Source organism: Betta splendens, chromosome 17, assembly GCF_900634795.4.
Source record: "Betta splendens chromosome 17, fBetSpl5.4, whole genome shotgun sequence".
In the NCBI taxonomy this organism is placed as follows: domain Eukaryota; kingdom Metazoa; phylum Chordata; class Actinopteri; order Anabantiformes; family Osphronemidae; genus Betta; species Betta splendens.
The window spans coordinates 11,036,856-11,061,423 of NC_040897.2; the positions used below are offsets into that span (position 1 = coordinate 11,036,856).

The 24,568-nt window shown below is 44.3% G+C and overlaps 2 protein-coding genes and 1 long non-coding RNA gene across 8 annotated transcripts in view; 1 reads left to right on the forward strand and 2 right to left on the reverse strand.

Annotated features, from left to right (window-relative positions):
• Nucleotides 1–134: 134 nt before the first annotated feature.
• pcmtd1 (protein-L-isoaspartate (D-aspartate) O-methyltransferase domain containing 1) lies at nucleotides 135–9,187 on the reverse strand. The gene is made up of 6 exons (XM_029133128.3): nucleotides 9,004–9,187; nucleotides 5,260–5,714; nucleotides 4,691–4,793; nucleotides 3,804–3,975; nucleotides 2,853–2,976; nucleotides 135–2,577 (listed from the first exon to the last, which is right to left on the reverse strand). The coding sequence occupies exons 2-6, from the start codon at nucleotides 5,564–5,566 to the stop codon at nucleotides 2,201–2,203; spliced, it is 1,083 nt and encodes a 360-aa protein (XP_028988961.1). The 5' UTR covers nucleotides 5,567–5,714; nucleotides 9,004–9,187; the 3' UTR covers nucleotides 135–2,200.
• Nucleotides 9,188–9,285: 98 nt separating this feature from the next.
• LOC114845217 (uncharacterized) overlaps nucleotides 9,286–24,568 on the forward strand; it is a 44,304-nt gene continuing 29,021 nt past the window's right edge. Inside the window, exons 1-2 of one of the 2 annotated variants that reach the window (XR_003783831.3) lie at nucleotides 9,286–9,635; nucleotides 9,747–9,925. This is a non-coding gene — a long non-coding RNA (uncharacterized LOC114845217). The remainder of the gene's footprint in view (nucleotides 9,636–9,746; nucleotides 9,926–24,568) is intronic. The other variant, XR_005896908.2, reaches the window with a different exon arrangement.
• Nucleotides 11,247–24,568, reverse strand: part of st18 (ST18 C2H2C-type zinc finger transcription factor) — a 37,360-nt gene continuing 24,038 nt past the window's right edge. For 4 of the 5 annotated variants that reach the window (XM_029133123.3, XM_055503696.1, XM_055503694.1 and 1 more), the window contains 17 exons: nucleotides 23,173–23,886; nucleotides 22,468–22,602; nucleotides 21,627–21,717; nucleotides 21,457–21,549; nucleotides 20,787–20,995; nucleotides 20,360–20,559; nucleotides 18,343–18,576; nucleotides 17,514–17,626; nucleotides 16,860–16,922; nucleotides 16,506–16,574; nucleotides 16,203–16,265; nucleotides 15,752–15,832; nucleotides 14,245–14,466; nucleotides 14,003–14,091; nucleotides 13,786–13,889; nucleotides 13,535–13,681; nucleotides 11,247–13,400 (listed from right to left, as the gene is read on the reverse strand). In XM_029133123.3, coding sequence (XP_028988956.1) covers nucleotides 13,260–13,400; nucleotides 13,535–13,681; nucleotides 13,786–13,889; nucleotides 14,003–14,091; nucleotides 14,245–14,466; nucleotides 15,752–15,832; nucleotides 16,203–16,265; nucleotides 16,506–16,574; nucleotides 16,860–16,922; nucleotides 17,514–17,626; nucleotides 18,343–18,576; nucleotides 20,360–20,559; nucleotides 20,787–20,995; nucleotides 21,457–21,549; nucleotides 21,627–21,717; nucleotides 22,468–22,602; nucleotides 23,173–23,886 — 2,768 coding nt within the window. In that variant the 3' untranslated portion in view covers nucleotides 11,247–13,259. The remainder of the gene's footprint in view (nucleotides 13,401–13,534; nucleotides 13,682–13,785; nucleotides 13,890–14,002; nucleotides 14,092–14,244; nucleotides 14,467–15,751; nucleotides 15,833–16,202; nucleotides 16,266–16,505; nucleotides 16,575–16,859; nucleotides 16,923–17,513; nucleotides 17,627–18,342; nucleotides 18,577–20,359; nucleotides 20,560–20,786; nucleotides 20,996–21,456; nucleotides 21,550–21,626; nucleotides 21,718–22,467; nucleotides 22,603–23,172; nucleotides 23,887–24,568) is intronic. The other variant, XM_029133124.3, reaches the window with a different exon arrangement.

Here is a 24,568-nt window from a genome sequence, read left to right on the forward strand (position 1 = left end):
TGACATTTGCACTAGTCCCGTCTTCATGCCTGCTTTTCACAGTGACTCATTTGACTCCTGAGGAAAAGGAAGAAATACCAACTGCAGCAACAAGACACAAAAAGCAGAGCTCACAATGATTAGAAGAGGCATGATGTGATTGTGACCTTTATTTCTGTGCCAAACATTTATGAAGGAACAACACATTTTCAAAATGAACCGCACACACTATGAGAAGTCAACCTGGGCCCAACTGATTTGGCTCTTCACAAATTAACTTAATAGGCGCGTGCGGAATTGGACGCGACTGTGCCGGTTGCCATGTTTGTAGTCGAACGCCATCCACTTCAGACGTAATCACACCAGTCCCATTAACTTTGGTGCAAGGCGTGACCTGAGAGTCGAGGTTTTAGGTCCCCTGCTTTCAAAACCTAATGTGCTCTCTAATTAGCAATTACATTTTTGATAATGGTATATAAACGGCTGCATGGCTGTAACCGGTCATGTGAATATTAATGGGCACTACATGAACCAAATGGGACTATGCTGGTATGGGCAATTATAAGCGGAGAGACTATTCCATTATTGCTTACTTGCAAAGCTTTCCAATGAAGGTTTAAAAACAAAACAACACAATAACCAGCCCTGCTCTCAAACTAATTTTTTTTTTTCCATTACATCTGAACAAAATGAGAAGAGCTAAAGCACTAATATCTTTCCTATTTAACAGACAGCAGTGGAGTTCCCAGTGTCAAAATACAGTACAGCAAGAGGGCGCTACAACAAACCATAAGCAAATTAAACCGTATGCGGAATCATGTGGTAACAATACACATATATATTTATATATATATATATCACTTTTCTATTGAATAGAATTAATAACAACATTCAACGCAGTTTCTGGAATACTAAATGATGCATTCAAAGTAAGTTGAAATTTTTAAAGTCTAGAACAGTAAAGCAAAAAAAAAAAAAAAAAAAAAAAAAAGTACGCTTCTGACATTTATTAGTGATGTGCTGTTTTCTTTTTTCGCTGGAATGTTTCCTTACAAATGTACCATTATACAGGTTTCGAATGTCGCCATGCCAGAAAACCCACAGAATCCCCGACACTGTCTTTAAAAGGGGAGTTCAGCGAGCAAGTCACACTTTGATCAAACAGGATTTACATTACGATGAGTCCAGTCCACAGTTAATTCAGAACCCCCCCCTACAGACTAAGGTACTTTGCTGGACACTCCTCGAAAAAGGCTTCAACATCTTCAGTGATTCTGATTTTGCAATGTCGTCAATAATAATAAAAAAACTGAATTTGACAGGATTGTTTTTCCTGCCTTCCTAAATCACTTGGGACATCACCTCCAGTGACCTGTCAAAACATGCAAAGTCAGAACCCCCAATCAAATACACTATATTCAAGAATGTACTTGTTCCTATGACTGATTTCCTCTTTGTAAAATACAAGAAAAAAAGAACTGCGTTTAAACACCTGTAATCAATATTTTAACCCCTGATATGATGGATCACCTGCATCATACATAGAAAGAAAACCAAGGAGTGGAGCGGGTCGACAACACCTCGTATGTATTCATGTACAGTAAGTACCCTGTAAAACACGGTACGTAAAAGGTTCTCTGCAGAAAACATGGTGAACCGATGTGGTCCTTGTGTGATCTATTGTAATAGGAAGGTAAAAACACACCTTGAACTACAACGAAACAACACCAGAGGAGTGATGACGTGAAAGCTCCGCTAATGATTACGTGAGAGCGTCTTACTCTCAGGCCTGGATTCAGTGTCTTCCGCTCCATTCAGACAGCGCCTAAGTTAAAGCTACTAAAAAAAGGTGCGGTAAAAGTTTTAGCGTGATCGTCCTTTAACAAATATAGTACAAACTTCATTTTTATACAACTTTAGATCTGCACACGTCTGCGGGCGTCCCGACGCGCGGTGATAAAACCTAAGTCTCAAAAGGGTTTCTGTCCATTTCGTTTGCTTTTTACATCGTCTTTTTAATAAACAAATCAAAAAGGTGTCAACAAAGACTAATAACTTGTGACAATCCTAACATTATTATCCAATATTATCTGTGATGTCTCTTTCCATTACAGTTGTGCCATCAAGATTTTATGGAAATAATGCTACATTTGCTCAGAAAAGTGTGGAAAAAACATTTGAGCAGACACCGTTCCCATTAAGAAGATATCAAGTGGATCAGTCATTTCTCTCTGTAATACAGCAAATAGGCCTTCAGTGACTCAGGCAGCGGTAAAGCCATTATTTGGTCTCTCAGCACGTTCACTTGCTTGAGGATTTCAATGTCGCCAATGTCTCTCTCCTCCTCCTCCACCTCCACCTCCTTGTGCTCCTCCTCGGCGTGCTCCTCCTCCTCGCTCTCCACCATCTGGGGGATGAGCTGGTTGCCTACAAAAACGTAGGTGTTGATGCGCCGCCGCCGGCACCGCCGGCGCTTGCGCTTCTGCGGGACCCGCTGCACCGCCCCGTTCCCCTGGCTGTCCGGGCCGGCCAGGTTCCGGAGGGTGCGGCGGATGTAGATCCGCGACAGGTCCTCCAGGCCGCGGACCGTCACCGGGGCTGAGGACGGGACACAGGCGACACAGAGGGGAGAGGAATCATGCATGGAGCGGCACCGGCCTTTCAACTAGGTCAGCACAAACGATCTGTATCTCGCTATTTGGAGAACAGAAAATAAGAGGCTGCAGAACAGCTGCAGGACGAGCATCATATGTCAAAGTCAGCACTGCTTTAGGACTGGTCTCATCGCATCGCTCTGCCTTTAAAACACTTGAGGACAGGTTAGGCCTAATTTAACTGCGCCTGAGTGTTCTGCTGAGGCCGGGGTGACTTACGCAACTGGACAGTGTCGGGCTTCTCTCCATCGGCTCTGCTCTGCTGGATCAAGGGGGCAAAGGACACGGCCAAGATGTTTTTACTCTCCCACGTGCACTGGCCGGTCCTGGTTATCTGGGTCAGCTGCATAAACAGACAAGACCTGAACTCAACACTCACATCGAGCTGAAATGCTGTGTGGCTGCTTCACTGAATGTCCCAGAATCCTAGCTATTCTATCATTACTTAGTGTTAATTAAAGGCTCCATCCCTGCTGCTGGTGCTGGAACAAAATAAAGGGTTGATGAATCTTGTTCACCGAGAACCATTCTATTTAAGCATAGCGCCATGGCACCAGCATTAATGTAAACATGGCTGGAGTGACTTTCCCTGAGCCAGACGAGGAGGCAGCTTCATTATTCCCAACTCAGTGATTCATAAGTGTGCCTGCATCTTAGTCACTTTCTCCACCTTGCTCAGAAACACAGCCCCACATCCTATCGACTGAGCATTTTGCCTTTTTTGAACTCACTCCAGAGTCAGAGTCTTGGATAAATAACTACCAACACAAAAGACTGGGTCACAAATGTTTAGGCTGAGCTCCTTTTTTCCTTTAAAAGGCCTTCGACCGCCCTAAATCCTCGACCATGAATCTGTTAAGGAAAAGACTCCTGACAGCCATTTTCTTCACCAGCATCCCAAAATGTACTGAGTGCCCTTTTACAGGGACCACAGTCCAGCCTCACACATCCACCATTTTAAATAAAACATTTATTTATACAGCACTGCGTGTGTGTATTCCTTACATGGCTGCTCAAACCCAGGAACAGTAGTGGCTCAATAATGCATGTGAAGGTCCCATCATCAGTCGGCTAGGTCAAAGCTATTTCACCTTGTTTTCCCTCCTGTGTTAGCATTTCGAATAGCAATCATGACGTGCTGACTCTCTATCATCGGCGCCTGGCACCTACCTGATCCTCTACAGGCATCACAAGTATGCCGCCAATTTTGAGCAGGACTTTCATGTAATTTTCATGGTCCTTCTGCACGCCGGCGCCGCAGTAAATGCGGTCGTATTGGTGGCTGTCTGTTGAGATTTCAAGGCAATTCCCCACAACAAAGACGGGTTCACAAAACTCGAACCTGCGAAAAAAGGCAAAAAGAAGAAATCAGCAAAGTTATGGAAAGGTTTAGTAGACATTCAAATAGTCGATTCTTGTTTAATGACTAGTTTGACATTTTGGGAAACATGCACAAGAAAATTAATAAGGCTCTGATACAAGTCCAGGTAACGTAGGATCAGGGCTGGACAGAGCCTGGCTCTGGCTGAAGGTACAAATATCTCCTAACCAGCTCCTATAATCCTCACTAATTAACAAGATATATCGTGCTTGTTTCATTAGTACAAAACCGAAGCATAAAAAACAAGACAAGGAGCTTTATGGAGTCTATGCCGGTTGCCTAGCAACAGGTCCTGGCTGAGAAATAATCCATCAAATGGCATCTCGTGGAAATCTGTGTTGTTACAATTCAGTCGTTCTGCAGATAAACCAAATGCGACGAAAGCTTTTATCTACAGTATATTCTCCAGAATGAGAGGTGCCATTCAAAAGGGAAAAAAATGTTTTCTGTTAAAGGCACAACCTCCTGGTCATGAGCACCTCCCAGAGGTTCTGTTCAGGGGTGACTGGACTGGAATGAAGGAGAACCTGCACAGACAGCGTGAGCATCTGTTGTCTCATGGTGAACGATGTTAAAGATACTAATTAACCTTTATCTGAGACTAGCTTTATATTTAATGGACACACAACAGGTATTGACATGCTTCTCACTATAACTACCTAAAGCATGTACTCACTTATCGAAGCTGTCGCTATTTTTAATGAAATCCTCCAGCTTCTCTCTGGCATATTCAACAACGTCCTTATGGAGCTCGACTCCGTGGTTCACACCATAAGGTCCTTGAAAAAGAAGAACAGCAATATTATCTTCACAATCAATCACCACATTGCCGGTCACGGCCAAGTGCTGCCTAAAATGGTATCTTGCAGAGCTCAAACAGGTCCATGAGTGACAGAAAATCAATCAACGGCCCTTTAGTTAATTGCTACAATCTTTTAAGTGTTATTTTAATGAAAAATGCTGAATAAAACCTGATTCTGTGGAAAAGTGCTGCTTCGGGTTTATATGACTATAATGTATTGAATGTTTTGTACCAGATTAGAAATTTGAGGACAACCTTTATCTCCTTTTTCTTAGTATTTTATTTAATACACTCTTAAATAAATAATTGTTGCTGCGACGGATGCTGATGTGTACAGTAGGTGCACACTGTACTTTCACAGGAAAACGTGTTATCTAGATTATACAACATCTGAGCACTTCCCACACATTCGGCTGTGAAAAAACAAGGTGCACTGTGCTCACCTATGATAAGGCCCACCATTGTGCTCAGGTACCCAGTTCCACTGCCCAGATTGAGGAACGAAAGTCCTGGCTGCAGTTTTAGGGCCTCCATCACCTCAGAGTATATACAGGGAGCGGACAGGTGTATGTTGCCGTGCTTCCATGCCAAGTCTTTGTAGGCACTGTCCCGGTACCCGTCCAGGTAGTAGTCCCCGCGGTCTATGGCCCGAAAGGCCTGTTCCACCTTCTCCGTGCGGATGTACTGCGCCTCCTTCAGGTTATCAATGAGGTCGTCGTTGTCCTCCCCGGCGCTGACGGCTCCCCCCATGGCGAGAACGAAAGGCAAAGACGCGGGGGCGAACTCCTTCTGAGGGCGAGCGGCGACTCCTCAGAGGGGCATGGAGCCGGAGGGACGCTGCCGCTGTGACTCCTCGAGCTTCGGTTCAGACGCCGGTCATGTCCGGGCAGCAAGTGACCTGCGAAGAATTACATTAAACACATCACGTCCGCGCAGGAGCACACTGTCGCGTTAAATGAAGCGCACATTTTAAAAGCTGATGAAATTAAAGATTAATTATTGTTCTCCCACAACTGGGACGTCTGAAAAATTAACAACTGTGAGAGAAACACACTGAAGAGTCAATAACACGCTATGCTTCAGCAGGGGTCTTTCTCAATAACACTTGTTTAGATACAACTAAACAGCTTATGTTTAATTCATGTCCAACCAACACTGTACAGTTACAATGTTGTGTATTGGATATACAAGCTAGAGCATCATGTCATACACAGGGCACAGGTGCCATTAATATCCATTATAATGTCAGATTCTAGTTATATAATCAGGTCAAGGTTCAGTGTCTGTTATAAAAATACCCTCAGGTCATTGATGAAGTCAAAATATATTTAGGTTTAAGAGATAAAGGTTGGAGCTGGAAGGACAACTCCTGGTACCTTCTGATATTAAAGAAAATGCTAGCGAGCGTGGCTGCAGGGTAAAAGGAATACAACCACCACAGGTCACCGTATTTATACATTCTGGTCCAAGCTTCCAGTTGGTGCACAGCTGAGCTAGTGCAGCGCAACGGACCTGCAGTAAATCTTCTTAACACAAGGCCGATTAGTTCATATTCTGTTGAAACAATTTAGAGGCATTGATTCAACTCGAGAATGATTACGGCTCTTACACAGAGAGCTACGGAACGTTTTCACACTGACATCAATTTGCTGGTGAAATATAAGCAACGTCTCACAGAAGGTCGGGCTCAGTGGAATCATACTCGCTTCACACGCGTTTGTTCTTCTGGCCTTGTGGTCCCTTTGTCATGTTATTCCAGAATAAGCAATTATGTAATCATGTCAGTATTGTTGGGAGCTTGGTAAGTTCAGACGCCTGGGTATATTTTTATTAGAGATTCAATTCAGACTGTGCTGCCAACTCTTTTGGTCGGGCGGATAACAACAGGCTATAATGTTTCATTTCAGGGAAGTCACAGGGCGGAATAATTGAGGCGAGGCACAGACGGGAGGCTTTTTGCTAAAGAATAAACAGAGCTCTTAGAAATACTGAGCTGCTGGTTTCATTAGGTCATGATTTTCTATAAGCTTCCTGACACACGATGTCCTTTGAACATTCTACAGATCCTTTGATAGCAAATATCCCACCCTGGCACAAAGAGCCTGGGGATACTGTGGCATGCAGCCCGACGGAACCATTCTTGAATTCCCTCCCTGCCTCCTCAGCATCTCCGCGTCTGACTCAGCTAATAAGGTTTCAATTCAGGGGTGACTTTGTAGTGACGGGCCCAGCGAGGCAAATTTCCAGTAGCTCTTCCTCTCGGGCAGAGAGAATCACCGATTCGCTCACCACCGCTGATTGCACGGGCCCGCGTGCTTCCCACCGTAATGCACACGCCTTTGATTTGCCTGCGTTTGAAAGAAAATCCAGGAAATGGGTCAGAAGAGCAAATCGTAAAGCAAATTGCTTTTGGGCAGCTCTGCGCAGTCTTACCAATGATAATCCCGAGCCTTGAAGTGCTCATTATTCACCCAGCGCTTTCAGAAAAATCAAGAAAGGCCGGCTATAATAATGTTTGTTGCTACAGCGAAGCTAGTCAGATAAGTTGCCTCTTTGTGAACAGGAATCCTGGTGAACTACTGGTGAACATGAACAGGGCGTCCGGGGTCGACACACGGCACGTATGGAAAGTGACGCCATCTCAGACACTGAACCATGACGGATGACGGAACGTGTAACAGAGCCTCTGGCAAAACGGGTCTCGTCTTGTGCTGTAAGTAAATACCACACGGCCTGTAGCGACAGCGCACCGGCGTGCTCTTGTCTGATGTGCCCTGCGACATGTTACGCGTTAAAAAAAAAAAAAAAAAAAGGTCAAATCTGCTGCATGAAGGCGCGGCGCGAACTTGAGCGAGCAGTCAAAACACCAGCCAATTATTCCCATGTTGTTCAGTGAAAAACACTGAATTCTCACTCAGGGAACTTTTCGCTTCCTCTTTTACTTTGTCATAAAAAAAAAAAATGAAGACGATGGAGTTACAATAAGTTCACATGTTTGGGATTGGTGGCGCTTTAATGTTTTTTTTTTTTAATATTCAAAGTGCTGATAAACAAAAGAAATGAAACACTATCTGTTGACTAATGGGGCCTCAAAATCAAATCATTCTGCAAATCTACAAATATTAGACAGAAGAACGCGAGGGAGCAGGTTCAACAACAGATGCACATCATCCGGATGACGTCACCGGGAGGAGTTTTAAAACGCCATCAGCCCCTCAATTGGACCTCTGCAGGTGTTTCCGACGACCTACTGTTGTTACAGGTGTTGACAAAGCTACCTGGACTGACACCCGCCGAGGCCAATGGGCGGGGCGCGCGGTCACGTGCCGCAGTTGCCACACAGACGGCGGCCCCTCAGCCAATCACAGGCCTCGGACGCCTTCTTCGCACTGCCGTGTGACGACGGAGCAAAACAACAGCGGCGCTTTCACGATGCGCCGTCGAGCGTTATTAATCCCATTTCCAGCCGTCCACATCTGGGGACACACGCACGCACACGTCGGAGTCGCGCGTTCCCCTACACGGACTGACGCCACGAGCGCGCAGCGTGTTGTGCTCGTGCGTCCGTCCAGTTTTGTCCCCACCACAACGCAGTTCCTGTGCAGCTGTCTGCAGTGCGATTAGGCTCGACGTGTAGCGGCGGCTAGCTAGCAACACAGCAGAAATATGACCGTTCTCACTTTAGGAAAATAATAATAAAACCTAACAAACTAGACTGGGTTGTTTTGTGCGTCTCGCGTTTTTTGGGGGGGACAAACATGTGTGGCACAAAGTCTCCAGAGTCGCCGCTCGTGGAGGCTGCACACGTCGAAATGAGCGCAAAGCAATAAAGGCAGAACATGTGCGTGCGTGTTTGTAAACGTGGCCCGCGCCGACGGGTGAAGTCGTGTGTCCTCCCGGGGTCTCGTGCGTTCGCCTGCGAACGACGCGTCGACGCCACCCGCGCTGTGCCTCGCCGTGCTAATGCTAGTCGCGGTGGGCCCGAGTGCGCCATCATCCGAACGGAGACAAAGCGGGTTAGGTAAGCTCGCCTCTCAACCCGCTCCACGCACGACGCGGCCACCGCGCCACGACCCGCCACGCCAGCACCACCGCACCGTGACACGCACGCGTCCACGCCGCACACGCCGGCCGACTCGCGCGAAACGCGGAGCGAGCGGAAAAGGCGCTCGGAAAACAATACTCACGGCGTCGTGGCGCATTAACTCGCTCCTTGGATGCGGCGTTCAGGGTCAGCGCGACGGTGACTTTGACGCTAAGTGGCTCCTGGGCAGGAGGGGGACTAGTTAGCAGTGCTAAACGGCTAACTAGGTGTCTGCGGGGGTAAAGGAGCGAGGACGAGTCGAGGCGTCCGAGTGGAAGAGGAAAGAAACAGCTGAGGATGTAAACACAGGTCACGTGGTGTGAGCGTCGCTAGAGGGACGCACTGTTGCTTCACGTCTATCTATCTATCTATCTATCTATCTATCTATCTATCTATCTATCTATCTATCTATCTATCTATCTATTATAATTCATAATTTATGAGAACATTTTCATTTTTAATGTAAAACAGTGGTTTTGAAGTTTCTGTGATTTCAGATGTTTCTGACTTTTCCCTTCTCATGTGTCTAATGTATTTTCTCCTCTAAACATTTCAGGTCAATTAATTACCTACTCAGAGCCCATAAATGTGAAATGATCCAGTCTTTAATAAAACAGACAAGCCTGAAGAACAATACAACAGCAAACAATTGTAATGTTTCTACTTGTCTTTTGACCTTTTAACCTTTTGGAGAGATTGTTGCTCTACTGTCTGGATTAAAACATCTAAAATATGGTAGTTTATCTAATAAATACAATTAAAGTACTGGTTACATATAATATATAAATATAAATATAAAGTGGCAATAATAATTGTGTTGTTTGTTACTACTGTTTTCATTAACAGAGTACAAAACAGAGAAGATCTAGGAAAGCTTCATCCACCCTGTAACCTCTCATGGTTCCCTGAAGGAAAGGCCTAAATTTAGCCTGCAACTGCTTTCTGGCCTGTTCTGGAAACGTGGGAATGGAGGGATCATCAGGTTTAATAAGGAAGCAGACACGGATGCCGGCAGGTCTGAGCTGGTGAGTTTGTCTGTAGCACAACCTCAACAACACCTCACCTCATATTTTCACGTTATTATAACTGGGTTCAACGATGTGTATTGTTATTAGTTCAATACCTGAGGCAGTTAGGTGCAAAGTGACCTACATATTCCTCTATTCAGCACAAACAGGTTTTACACTGATAAACATTCATCTGTAAAAGTGAACAGGATGATGGAGAAGTCTGTTCATTAAATCTCATTAAATCTGGTCGGATATGTTGATTTGGGTTCAGGTTGGCAAAGCTCATTCTATAGTGATTGTTTTTTCCACTCCTCCTCAGTTGGTAGTTTAATTGCGTAATTACCCTATGAGATCACTAACTGAGAGACAAACTATACAAAGGTGCGACTACAAGAGGCCTGAGCGATGTCATAATTAACATGTAATAAATAAATACCATTTCTTTTACTTTATGCACTTTGTCCATACTGTCAGAAATGGTGTTCTAGTGCCGGCACGACATAAAGAGGAGCCCTCATGAACATGCATTACTTGAAAAACAGCTAGGTTGCATCACACAAACATCCATCACACTCGCTTCTTACATTATTTCACCCGGATGAATGTAAACAGACAGTTTAGTTCAGCGGGGTGAGACGAGGTCACACCCCTCACAATGTGGCCGTCAACCTGCAGTACTTCACGCTCTCAAAGGCCACTCACAGCACACGTCTCAGGAAGACGAGGCGGTCTGCTCAATAACAGGAAGCATGTTTGTGGTACAGTAGTTCTGCCTTTCACTTAGCAGCATTTTAAACACTCCTGTTTAATATTTTGCCCCGCATCCTTTTAATGGCACAATCATCATCTCTGAATCATATCATTATTTTCTCAATGTGTGTGTAAAAAATGAATCAAAAAAGTTAACTTTCACTGTGTGTTAATTCACTCTCCTATAGTATAACTTATCTGACTTCAGCTTCCTGTTGAAGCAACCAGTGTATGTTTCACATATAATCTCCACTGTGGCCTGTGGGAGAGATCTATGTTTATCCTTCGGGGATTAATAAAACTACTTAATTTAAGAGTTGTAAAATACAATTAGAACAGCAGTAATGTAAAAGGAGAGTTATATACAGGATGCACTAAATGGAACTAGGTGATATATTGCAAAGGAATCCAGATGGATGCAAATTTATAATGTTCCAAATATATGTCACCATGTTCATATACGGTACATAGTCATTTTCGGTGTAATGTGTTTTATTGGCCACCAGGTGGCGCTAACGCACAAGGAAACGGAATCTCCTTCGTGTCAAAGGTGCCTGGGTTCGTGTTGAATTTGAGAGATCACACAACCATTTGAAAAGTTTATTTCTACCATACACAAACTGTACAACACAGCGCATATCTGTTTATTATGAAATAGTAAAAGTAATAGGAAGTTTTAATTTACAAACTACTTCAACTGAAAAAAAGCATTACATTTTAATGTAAAAGAAAAGAAAATACATTACAATTTCATATCATACTAATATCGTTCCACAAAAAAGCAGTTCACATTACAAAACATTAAATACTAACAGGGAAAAATAAATATTATTCACAAAACTTCCTGAGCAAACAATGTGTGGTATAGGAATTAAATTAAAAAGAATATTGTAAATAAAGGATAATTAGGTTTAAAGAATGTGATTCAATTTTTAAAAGATTAACATTATTTAAAACATATTTGGATAAAACAGGGTCTTAGTTTTACTGTAATTTGGCTCTTTCGCTGTTTTTTCAACATGTCCTACTCTATCTGTCTTTGACTTCTTTTTGCAGAAAAGAAAAATGTATTGCTCAAATAAATCAGTGTAATTTTTCTCTGGGGACTAAACTCGTGTAAAAATGAGACAAAGATGTAAATCCAGTGTCTCGTTTCGTGCTTTGTGTGGAAGTCAAGGGCAGTTTGGTGAACTAAAAACACAAAATAAACAAAATACAAAAGTGCAATTGATGCAAACAAACAACTGATCAGCCAACAACTATCATTTGTCTATGTTTTCATTTATGTTTTTCTTTTTTTTCTTTTTTGCATTTAGTGGTTGAAACTGAAATGCGAGTTGTAGTGGTAGTCAGCTCGGTTTTAAAATAGCTACTGTTCAAATCTGCCCCAAGCGCTGTGAGAATACTCAAACTGTAAGACTGGTGGAAACGTTAAGGCTTGTAAGCAGTTTAAGATAAAACAGGAGCGGGTGTCATTTTTTTAATGGTCTCCATTTGTTTTTTCTTTTCTTTTTTTGCTAGCAAAAGTTAAAATCAACACCAGACTTTTCATTCTCGAGTCATGATATTTCAAAGCTCGACTCTTGAGATTACAGCTACTGAGACAACAGTATTTAAACAGTCATCAGAACATCTCCTCCTATGAAAATAATTGTACTGTATAATAAATTAGACACCATCCACATAATACTGTCCTACCACAAAACATAGTACTCGTATATTTTTATGGATTCATATACATTTAGGCACATACTATATGCACACTCCGAAGTGTGTGCACAGAAGGCAGTTTTATATCTATATTAAAAAAAGAAAGACATCTTGAGAAAGTGGGTTTTTCCTCTTTGTTGCTGTCTTCTTGCAGCCTGCTGACGTCCAGCTCACTGAGCCGTGATGCGTTTCTGCTCAGCGTCGCCTCGTGGTCGCATTCATCTGTTACCGGTCGTGAGCAAAAACATACAGTACTCGTTGCGTTGCATCTTTTTTTTTTTTGACCCCCGCTGTCCTGCCATACATTCAGATTCCAATAAAGAAAGCGAAAGCAATGCTCAGAAGGGATGCTCGGTCGTTTTGGTAGGTTTTTCACTTTGAAGGGAGAATCAACTCATGGTCTGATGATAGTATAGGGTTTTCAACACTAGATGGCGAAAGTATGCCAAGAAATCGGAATGTGCTTCTGTGTAATTTACAATGTGCAGAAAGTCGAACAGATTTCTCAAATATCAAGCATTTACAATTCTATAAATAAATAAAAATCGAGGAAATAAATACAGTGATGAACGGATATAATAATAAATAGCGATAATATAAGATGGACATGAACACGTACAGGTCGAAATCAAGCAAACCATACAAAATAATTAAGTGCAAGAGGGGTAAAAATCTCACCAGGATAAACATATCAAGTGAATGCAGAAACAGTAAAAGCATCAGAAATCTGGCTGGTAATTTTCTCAGTGCAGTGTATTTACTGGGAAATGCCAAACACATTTCCAAAAGCCTTGTCTTATACATGCATCCAAGCCAGCACTCTTCAGTGAAATAGAGCTATCTAGTGCCATTATCCCAAGTCAAAGAAATCTCTTGGTAGCTCTACAGCTTAAACATGGATGCCCTTAATAGCCTGTTTGATATTATCCAAGAGGGCCTTGCACTCCGGAGAGTATTCGTGCTCCGAGTTGTTGTACATATCAGTTAATGTGTTCACATAGGCTTCAAAATTATGCTCACTGATGGGTCCCTGCAACAAAAACACGTTTGACTATTAGTGAAAACAGCAGAGCAGCAAAGACAATTTACAGAAAATGAGATTTCTTCCAGAACAGGTTAGATATAATGAGTTGTAGTGGAGTCTGTGGTCAAGGCTTACGGTACCATTTGAGGCAGCTGGATGTCTGTGAGGCTGTTAATGAGAGCTTGGCTAAGGCGGGCGAGCTCTTTCAGAAGGCTGTCATTGTGCTGTTCGATCATCTTGTTCTCCTCTTCAATTGTCTTCAGGTTACATTCCATAGACGAAATCTGCTTTCGGGTACAAAGGGGGGAAAAAACAAAGGCCTCATCAAATTGAGCGAGCGTCGAGCTCGGGCCGATGTCCCCGCGATGAACTTGTGAGAGTAAATACTTACCTGCGTTTGCAGTTGCATCATGTCTGCCTCTATTTTCATGTTGGATTCGTTCAGCTCCTTTATTTCGTGATCCAAATGTTGAATGTCGTCTTTGTTTTCTACACCTGAGTTGGACGAGAGGATGCGGTTTATCGCGGGCCAAGTGGAGGCGGCGGCAGCGGCGGCGGCGTGCGTTTGCGGTAACTGGGTGCCGTGCGTTCGTGTCAGACGCTCTTACCGCTGCTGGCTTTCAGCTTAATAGTCATCATCTCCTCCTCGGTGTGTTTCTTCTTGATGCTCTGTGCGTTGAGGGGGCAGCCCGACAAACTGGATCAGCAGGTCATAGAGGAGAGTTTTAGGGGCGTGAATGAGACCAAACTTAAGGATCAGTCCAACAAAAAAAAGGCTTTTTACAGCAAGGAAGCAACATGTTGACAGGCAGCATTGTTTAGAGATAAAATGGAGAACGGGCGACCTCACCTTCTGTGAGTGGCGAACACATTATTGGCATGTCCAAGGCCGTTGCAGCCAGGCAGGGGACAATGGGGCAGTTCCTGTTTATTGGCCTTCCAGGCAAAGGGCAGCCCGTCGATGGACGACTCCTTCTGTCTTTTGGCTGCTAGTGGACAACTGCCTGCGCTGCGGTGGGATGTGTATTTACCCGATATATGGCCTTGACCATCACATCCAATTACTGGACACCTAGCAGGAAGACGAACGTGTTACGGACCTGCACACAGCGGGTTTCTACACACAGATTGGACACGTGTCATTGTAAAACTGCAAAAAATAGATATTTAGAAAATACGGAAACTAAATCATTCTGTGAGATTATTAAAAAATGTCTCTTTCAATAACTAGACCGGAAGATTTGTTAACCATTAAGTTGATTAATCCAGCCAAATGCTGATTAAAAATGAAGTCGCCAAAACTAGAAATGGACTCAAATAATCGCATTAACCGTAAGTTACTAATCCCCTAAAACTTGGGTTCCAGCGAATGGCGCCGTGGCCGCGTACATTTTGAGGTGACTGATATTTGCGCTTGGAAAACGCTGAATATCATTAAGAGTTTGTCAGTTGCATTTTCGGGCCTGTTTTCTGCAGGTCAGTAATGGAGTGACATGAATTACAGATAATTGTCATGTACCCCCTCATGCGAAAGAATGTAATTTAGAGGTGGCTCAGCCTTTCCCTTATTGATAAAGGTGAAAGGTCACCTGAGATGATACAAATGGCACACATGCTGTAGAGTGCTGCTGCAAAAAGCCTGTTTCAGCATTTTGTCACTGTTACGGGCGCAGCAGCACTTAGAGGACAAAACAACACCAGTCCCATTACTTACAGCTACCACAGGTAGGTAGCCTGATACAAGGCACTGGGACAATGGAGGGATGCCATATGGCCCACTATTTACAATAATCTAGGGACATTTGCTACCCTCCCCCTGTCCATCCTTTTTTCTCTTAATGTGTATGAGATCTATTCCAGTCTAATTCCTAAGCTCATGCACTTACATTAGTAATTAAAAAGAAAAAAAATGTCCAGATGTATAAGTAAACAAAGGCTCATATATCCGCAAATCAATTATATTATTTTTTTTCCAATAACACTTTCACACACATAGTGTTTAAGCTGCAAATGAATGGAGTTTCAGCGTTTTCTTAGTCCACTGTAATTATAAAGGAAGCACTTAGTGAAGAGTGATAACCCTGATATTCCATTCAGAAAATAGGAAAACACAAAACCCACCAAAAAAAAAAAACAAAATCCCACAAAACACGTCGCTAATCCTTAGAACGTAATTCACTAATGTTACGTCAAGAGAAGTATTATTTTCTTTGTTTAACTTAATGGCCTCCAGGTACAAAAGCCCCCGGCCCAAAAGCGTGACACATTCTGCTGTTTTCCTGTTTTATCTTTGAAACAAACAAACAAACAAACAAGCAAACGTGACAGAATAGGCCCGAGAAAATAAAAGCTCTTACTTAAGCTCTTGCTCATCTTTGTCATCCTTGTTTGGTGTGAGCTTCAGACCTCCTTTTCTGGCACGTGGGCATCCTGACAAGCTGGAGATGGTTGGAAACCGTTTGGGTTAACGTGAAGATAAAGAATATGATGTTTAAATATCAATAATAACAAATATCAATAATCACAAATGAAGATGTACTTCAGATAAGTGTCAATATCACTATTATTGTAAAAGTTCCACTTATTCACGGTATATTGTTGTAAAAAGCACAATATCAAGTGAAATTATATACGATCTGAATATTAAATGGATACATGGATAAAAAAGGATGCCAACAAAATCAATAAACAAGAACTCAACAAATTCAGCATGTTTGCAGCATTAAGTGAGACTTCCACCATCTGTTTGAATGTCATGCATCTGACAAATGTATTTCATGCTCAGTCGCAGTGATTTTTCTCCACTACCTTCTGTGCGAAGCATAGTTCCCAGTCACATGTCCAGATCCATCACAGCCAGGTGTTGGGCACCTGCAGGTTGAGAGACACGGAGAACAGGTGCTTTTTACGGCAAAGAGACTTTCATGCTAATATGCCGGGGAAAGTAGCAGCAATAGCAAACAACTTCATGGGGATGGTGCATAATGCGCCGCAGACGGGGGGGGGGGGATGGGGAAGGAGAGTGGTGACCTAAGTTGAGGCGAAAACAAGCTGCCGAGTTTCATGTGAAAAACCCCATTTAACAACAATAACAGTTTTCAAAACACATACTTTAGTTCCTGAGAGTTGGCTGCCATCAGTGATTTGAGTGTTTTGTCAGCCAGGGGACATCCAGACACACTAGAGAGGATAAAGAGCTAACAGTCATTTTAATGCACTCTTTGATCACCGCTGAATTAAATCATCTTAATACAATGTCTCAGTGCATATTTATACAGGAATCATTTTTCGAAAACACAATACCACTTCCTCCTCGTGGAAAAGCTTTCACCTGTCATCAGCCAGTGAACGAGCTATGTGACAAGTTTTCAACTGTAATAATTAACGCCGTTAAACCCCCCCCCCCCTCCCCTCGCCTATACGTCGTCGAGCTGGTGCTAATGAGTGTGTAATTAATTACCGTACCTCCGATGTGATGCATAATTCCCCGTCACATGGCCACTGCCGTCACAGCCTGGGGTCGGACAGCTGCGGGAAAACACAAAGCGTTTAATACAGAGATTACTCCACTTCCCACTGACTTTGCCAAGCTTGAACTGAATCTTTCTTTTAAGGCTGTGAACCTTTTCATGGGCATTAAAGAGGTGGTGTTGGGGGGGGGGGGAGTTAGTACAGCGGGAAGTTTAGTAGGAATTTATTGTTTTAATGCTCCACGTTCAGCTTTAACAGTGTCTTTGAATGCGACCGAGGAGGTCGGGGGGGGGGGGGTGTGTGTGCTGTGCTGCGAGGAACTAGAGGGGTCCTACATCTCGCCTACTTGGTGGTGATTCTCCGGGGGGAGACCCAGCAGAGCATGCACTCTAGCTACGAGAGTTAAGAGTTGTAAGCTTGTACAGCGCGTACGGGGCGAGGACTCACTTTCAAACCGATACATTTCGTCTCCGCATCAACCTGCAGACATACCGGTTACAGTCACACGCAACGCAGTGGGCTCCGGTTCGGAGTTACACTTATTATTAATACTGACCATCTGGCAGCTAAAAAGGCGAGCGCACATTATGCACAGCTGACTCAATAAAGACGCCTCGAGACGCCCGAGTCGCCAACGTGCCGACGTACCTCAAAAGCTCTTTTTTCGAGTCTCGTAATAGCAGCTTGGTTTTGGAGCTTAGCATGCTGCCATCTCCTTGATAGTGCTGGTCCTCCAAGGAGACCTGGTCATAATCCTCCAGCTGAGAAGGAAAAGATAACACATGGCCTTACCTATTCACAATATCAAGCCATAACACAATCTGCAATGACCTAAAAGTGAATAATTAATGAAAAGCCCTGCATAATACTCTTAAAACACAAGCCCTGGGGGGTTGACGTGAAAGGCTAAGAGATTATGCTTAAGAATACTTATACTGCAGTCAACCAGCATCCATTTAAATGTACTGCAGTCAACCAATAACATATACCAATATACGTACGCACCTCTGAACATATAACCTTTAATTTTTCTACCATGACAACTGATGAAATAAAGGAAACATGTAAAGCCCAGATTAATTCAGGCCTCTGGCAGCAGAGACACATAGAGACTAGATTAGCACTAAAGTCCTCAGTGTAAAAACACGTTTTATAAATTCACAGATGTGGAGCTGCTTCAAAAAAGACACAATGTTCTAATCAAATATGAGATTAGCCGGTGACAACCACGGAGGACATCTGTGTCCGAGTGGATCCGACTGTTTGCAAACTTTTTAGGCTGATTAAAAAAGATTTTTTTTAGGTTAAATGCGACAACGCGGAGAATACGTAAAAAGCGATGGTTCCGATTTTTGACTTTCATCAAGAACTATTTAATCCGGCACATGGAGACGGGCCTTTAGAACTGAGTGAGTTGTCAAAAAGTGAAGTTAAAGGGGAAAGGGAGGCGCGTTTGTACAGAACCGTGGGCGTTTACCTCCTTGTCCTGCAGGACGTGTGCTTTGCTGAAGCCGACGGGGACGGGGCTCTCCCAGCTGTCCCGGTCGCACAGCGGCTGGTAGAAGGCCGGGCTGATGAGCATGCTCCCGCCTTTGGCCACGGTGCAGTCCGGGGGCGACAGCGGCTCGCCGGGGGGGGCCTTGACGTTCTCCTTGCATTTCTTCATGCTCAGGTCCAGGGTGCCGTTTTCATCCACCTCTATAGGCATGTCCTGAGACAAAACCGTTCACTTCTTTAGTGCAAGAAGCCATTAACCGTGTTTCGGGGGGCTTTTGATATGATGGCAGCGCGGGAAACAAATGAGCGCATGGTGTTTTTTAATTACACGGGGGGGGGGGGGGGTGAATAAACCCGCGTGACGTCTCCGTACGCGATAAACTTCAGGCTGACATCACTCGCGCGTGGACGTGAAAAATGACTCGAAAATGCAAACAAACAATGTATTTAAATAACACTTACAGCGGTTATCTCACACTAGACAAAGTACCAAACTAAGCCAGCGTTAATTCTGCTGAACACAAAAAAAAATAATAATCACTGGTGTGTAGTTTTTTAGTGACAGCTGCGTCATCTGTTTTCTAGGACACACAACCAAGATGGCAGCTGGGGAGGGGGGTGGTGGGGGCGCGGGCGGGGGTGGGGGTTGTTGCTGGTTGCTTTTAGGTCATCATTATTATAGCAAAAATTAAAAAGCTCAATGTGCCATAAGTTTCCTCGCTGACAGATGTGTTGGTCCCCTTTTTTTTTCCTCTGATTTGCAATGGAGCGATGACTTATGACTGTTTTACCGTATTAGAAGTTTTACCTCATTAAATGCTGAAATGCTGCGAGCAATTATTCAGCGCATATGTTCCTTTAAAGCCTTATACATCAACATTTTTTGTAACAAAGGGGAGACTTTTAAATGAATTAAAGGGGATAATGCTCGTGAACATAGATTGTAGCTGTGCACTTTAATTATGGAGCCCTTAGATGATGAGCGCAGGTAGAAAAATAGAAATAAACACCAGTTGCAGACGACAGATAAATATATTAAAAGTTCACCCAAAAACTCAAACGAGAGATTTTTTATTGGTCGTTGTTATTGCTTCATGATGGAACTTAATCCTCCAGCTCTTGCCGCTTTGCTCATTTCTCACATTCAGACAAGTTGAAGCGTCTAACGACATATATCGCTCTAAATATGGCCCCGTGTTCAGACCTGAAAGCTGTTCTTTATTTTGCCCGTCGCTCCAAGACAACTAAGCTGTAAATAAGAACAGATGATTAACTTGCTAACACTGTTTTATTCATTCAGTGGGCTGGTACCTGGTACAGGGCCACGTTCTCAGCTCAACAAGCTGGGAGACAAGGATCTGTGCTGTGTAGGTGTGGAAACCTTGAATCATCTACAGTACAGCGTGCACGTATGTAACCCACAGAATGTGATCAATATTAATCATGAAGCGAGAGTTCGGAGGACGCGAAAGACAATGAGTCGCTGGATGGGAACACGTTTCTGGGAGGCGCTTGGATCTCGCCCGAATTCAACTTCTCGGATGTTAACTCCTTTCGCTGATTGGCCTAATCCTTTAAAATGCTCTTAAAGACTATCTGGTGTAGACACACAGCCTATGCTGGATCATATAACTAAGCAAAATATCCCCAGCCATCTGCAGCGGGCAAGATGCATCTTCAGACAACAGTTCAGGGTTTTTACATGCCAGCTGATGTCAAAGCTAAATACAATGCCACATGTTTCACAAAAATACACAAGTCGTCGTAATGGGGGGAGACGCCTGATTGTGCCTCTCCTTTTGATGTGATTACACAAATTTTCATTTGTGTACATTAAAGCTTTATGGAGTGGAGACCTCCTTGTTTTTCTGCCACCAGCGAGCCATGCTGCCGGTGCCAAGTCCCGTCTTTTGATGCCTTCCCTTTTTATACACAAATCAGAGTTCCCTTTAAAATGACCACATTAAATACCTTTCCAAGTGGTCTAATTTGATTACCTTTGTGGAGGTTGCCAGGGGCCGGCCGGCGACAGCCTCCATGTTCTTGCGGTAGCGAGTGGAGAGGTTAAGGATGGCAGCGGTCGCCGCCGTGGCTTGGAGACCGTCTTCCTTTTTGAATTGACTGGGTGGGCTGTGCTGACCAGAGGTGGGCAGGCGGCCACCTGCTGCGCCGAGGAAGCCAGGATACTGCTGAGGTGCTGAGAGACGAATATATTTACAGATGCGGTTGGTGAGATGACCTCATGTTCTGTCAACAGCCAATTTGGATGGACTCTTAAAAATTAATTACTATGATTTTATTAATTTTGTGCCCAAACTATTAAAATACGTGAGATATGAGAAATATTTTCAACAGGTTTTCAGCTTTGATAACATTAATAAATACATTGAAGGCTTTCAGGTCAAATGCCATATATGAACTCACAATCAGGGAACTGTGACATTTCCTGGTCGTGGTTTGTCCCCATCAGAGGCTGTTTGCCGAAGACCTGCGCATCAAAGCTGGCGTAATCAAAGCGGATCCTGCTGTACTTGTCCATGTCTTTTGTGAGGCCCGTTTGCAAAGCCGCTACTGGATGAGAGAGCCTGTAGTTCAGCTGGTTCATCTCAAATTTCTTTATCAAGCCAATGGCTCTACGGGGAGAGAAACAGAAAATCCGTTTGTTTTATGCCTTAAACTTGAGGAATAAGAAGCCTGACCGTTGCATATTAAGCAGTTAAGTGTAGACGTTGTTCTAAGCCGTTCACCGATGCCAGTGCTTTTGTACACATAGAGTCTGGGATCTGATGTGTGTGGTAGATCCACAGCCAGGTTGCCAGACTAATTAATATAGTAGGAGTGGGCATCCTGCCCATGATATATCCACAGGGAACAAAGAGTTCTGCTCTTTTATCATCTCTAATAGAGAAGAACTCACAGGACCGGCAACCATTGCTTATGTCTGCTTGGAAAGCTCAAAATAGTCAGTTCTGCTGGGATCAGCGCATAAAAACATCCCACACGCTCCTCAACAATGCTCGTGTTTATCACTTTTTTGCATAACCTCGGTGAGGCCTCGACAACGCCTGGTTGCCGGCGCCTCCCGGCACCGTACCTCGGCGAGCGCTCAGGTGTTTGCCTGCATTTCAGGGCCTCGTCCTGAGGCTTGGAGACTTTGACCGCGGCGGCGATGGGGCAGCCGGAGAGACTGGACGAGGAGGAAATCAAACACATTAGCGCGGCGACTCATCTACGAACAGGCTGCGGGCGCTCTAACGGCCGTACCTCCGGTGGGTGCTACGGTTGCTGTTGACGTGGCCTCTTCCTGTGCACCCGGGTGTGGGGCACTTGAGGACGTTCTCATGCATGGCCAGAACTGGGGGGGGGGGGCAGAGACAGCAGATACAGTCAACATCAGCAGGCCGAAGCAAGTAAATTCAGCAGATGAAATGAGGATGCGTTGGGACACAAGAGCCTATAGATCCTAAAAAGACAGAGACAAAGACAAGGCGGCGAGGGGCTTTCTGACTGTGGGGGACGGTGCTGTAATGTGGCTGAAATGTAAATGGCTTAGTGCAAAGAGACAGCTGATTATATTCTTCAAAACAAACGCGTCGTTAAAGGTCCGCGCCGTATCCTTTAGAAACTTCCTTTCTGTGCATATTCTCCAATTAGTTTGTTGGAGTTGTCTATTTATTTTTGAATACTGCGCTAGCTAGCCCTTTGATTTGCAAACACTGCCTCCAGTCTAAGAGCACGCGCGTTTTTGAAAAAGTTAATTACTTTTTCTGTTCCTTTTGTAACATTACTGTTTAATGTCGAATGTTTGTTGAGTTATATTGAAATGACTTAACAATCGCCAACGTGGGGGGAAAAAAAAAAAAGAGGGGGAATTCAATAGTCGCACATTACGAGTGAGTGAAAGAAGGGAGGAAAATTCCTTTAAGTTTATTTTGAAAAGTTTCATGCACATTTTTGAATTGACCGAATGTTTAAGCGGCTCTTTCTTGCGTTCGGGCTCCGGCTAAGAGGATTTCAATTACTGCAGTTGATTGTAAAACCCTGCAACTGGCTGTTTAAGTCCAAACGGTCCATTGTGCTGCGCGTGTGCGCCGAGCTGACTCACTCTCAGGAGGAACTCGGACTTTGTGGGGACACCCAGATAAACTCCTGTGATGTGGATACAGGCCCGTCACGTGGCCGGTGCCGTCACAGCCGGGGGTCGGACACTTGATGTCCTTTTTGTCTGTCCGTGGAGAATCTGTGGACACAGAAAAACATGATTTCATAAGAAGTAAAGCGAATGCAACCGCCGCTTAAGCAGCGCGGAATCAATAACAAAAGAGATCAGCTGTGAGGTCCTTATGTTTTTTGTACATAGGTCAACAGATTGAAATATCATGCAAACACCAGACTTTTTTTTTCTCTGCAGGATGCATCTATTAATCTGTCGTTTTAGTTAAGGCTGCAGTTCAACACAGAGCATTCACTTCTTAATGCCCATCCATCCAAAGATTACATCGAGGATTACACTTTTAGCTGCAGTCATTTGAAGAATCAGAGGGAAACATGAGAGGTACTTTAGGAGGATTTAGCTTATGGTCATGGTTAAATATCCAGTTGATTCCTATCAAAATCCAATATTCTGAGTAGTAGCAATTCCATCAGAAATGTTTGTTCTTCTTTATTTTAGCCTGTCTGTTACTTCACTTGTTGCCAAAATGTCTTTTTGTACTTAAGAGGATTTCCCCCCTTGCGTCTGCTTCTTTTATTCCCTTTAACGTTCCCTGAACCCCACTGAACTGATGCATGCGGGTGCGTTGGCGCTCACCTTTGCCTCCGTGATAGCTGCTCCTGCTGTCCATGTCCATCATCCTGTGGTGCCGCCTCTCGTGGCTCATCTGCTCCAGCAGGAAGCGGTCCATCTCCCTGTAGGCGTGGTGCAGGACCTGCCTCTGCTCCGTCTGCAGGGCGATGGCCTGCTCCAGCAGACTCAGGTTCACCCTCCTTTGGCTCGCGTCCAGGCCTCTCTCGTGGAGGCCCAGCGCCCAGGCGTCCAGCCGCGGCGGCCTCTCCACCTCCGTCTCCCCCTCGCTGTCCTCCTCTATGGGGAGTGGCCGGTATCTTAAAGCCTCGACCTGGAAAATGCTCATTCTGCCCAGAGGGCCGCCCAGCTCTGACTGAGGCTCCTCTTTGACGTGGCCGTTCCTCCCTGGAAGGTCCTCGGAGGCGCTGGAGGGGCTGCAGCCCAGTCCGTTCACCTTGGCAGCCAGAGACAGGGGCTCCCACTCGGGCTCCCGCAGGCGCCCGTACGGACTCTGTGGCGACGACGCGCCGCTCAGCCCGTCTGGACTGAGGTCCTCCTCTTGGTGATGAAGCGCCTCCTCCTCGTCGCCGTCCATCGGAGGCTCCGCCGTGTCCAGTTCGCACCGCGGGGAGCCGTCAGATGTGACTTCAGACCATCCGAGAGAATCGCTGGACTTTGCTGCCGCATCACGGCAGTCGTTAATGTCGGCAGCGCCACTGATCGCGTTCAGGTTTCCATCTGAAACAACAAGACAACGCTTATTATTCTCTGTGTCTTTAAGTTATTTTTTAAGGCCAGACATATTGTGACCCCTCAGTGACACACAGGATAAGAATTGAATGTCACTGGTAATCTTCTCCAAATCCTTTTAAGGTTTTAGCTTTTGTGTTACTTTTCTATGAATAATATCTTGAGAAAAACATGTTTTTATTACCATCTAGAGGATTTATACAAACACATGTTGCGATAGAAATGAAAATCATAAGGTTGCAAGATTTCCAAGTAATTCCTCAAGTATATTTTAGAAAACATATATGACCCGTCTCTCTGCTAGTTAAATATGAAACGTGAAGATGAGGATCAGAATTGTTTAGTTCTTGTGTGTTTTGCAACGAAGAATCAGATTTAGGACAAGATTATGGAGGGATTTGCAGCGTGTTGGACAGTGAACATCAGCTTTTTAATTAGTACTGTGTATTTTTAAATGCTAGCTAAGCAGCAACATGTTGTTATCTGTCAAAAAAATCAGATAGTTGTTGTTTCTAGGGTTAAGAACAAGTCAGGGGGAGAGGATTCCTCAAATGCAGATGGAGGAAAGCAGTAACACAAAGATACGATAGAGACGTGTGTGTGTGTGTCTGTGTGTGTGGCAGGAGAAGCCCATCGTCCACCTCGACAACAACTGCCCCTCGCTTTGTAA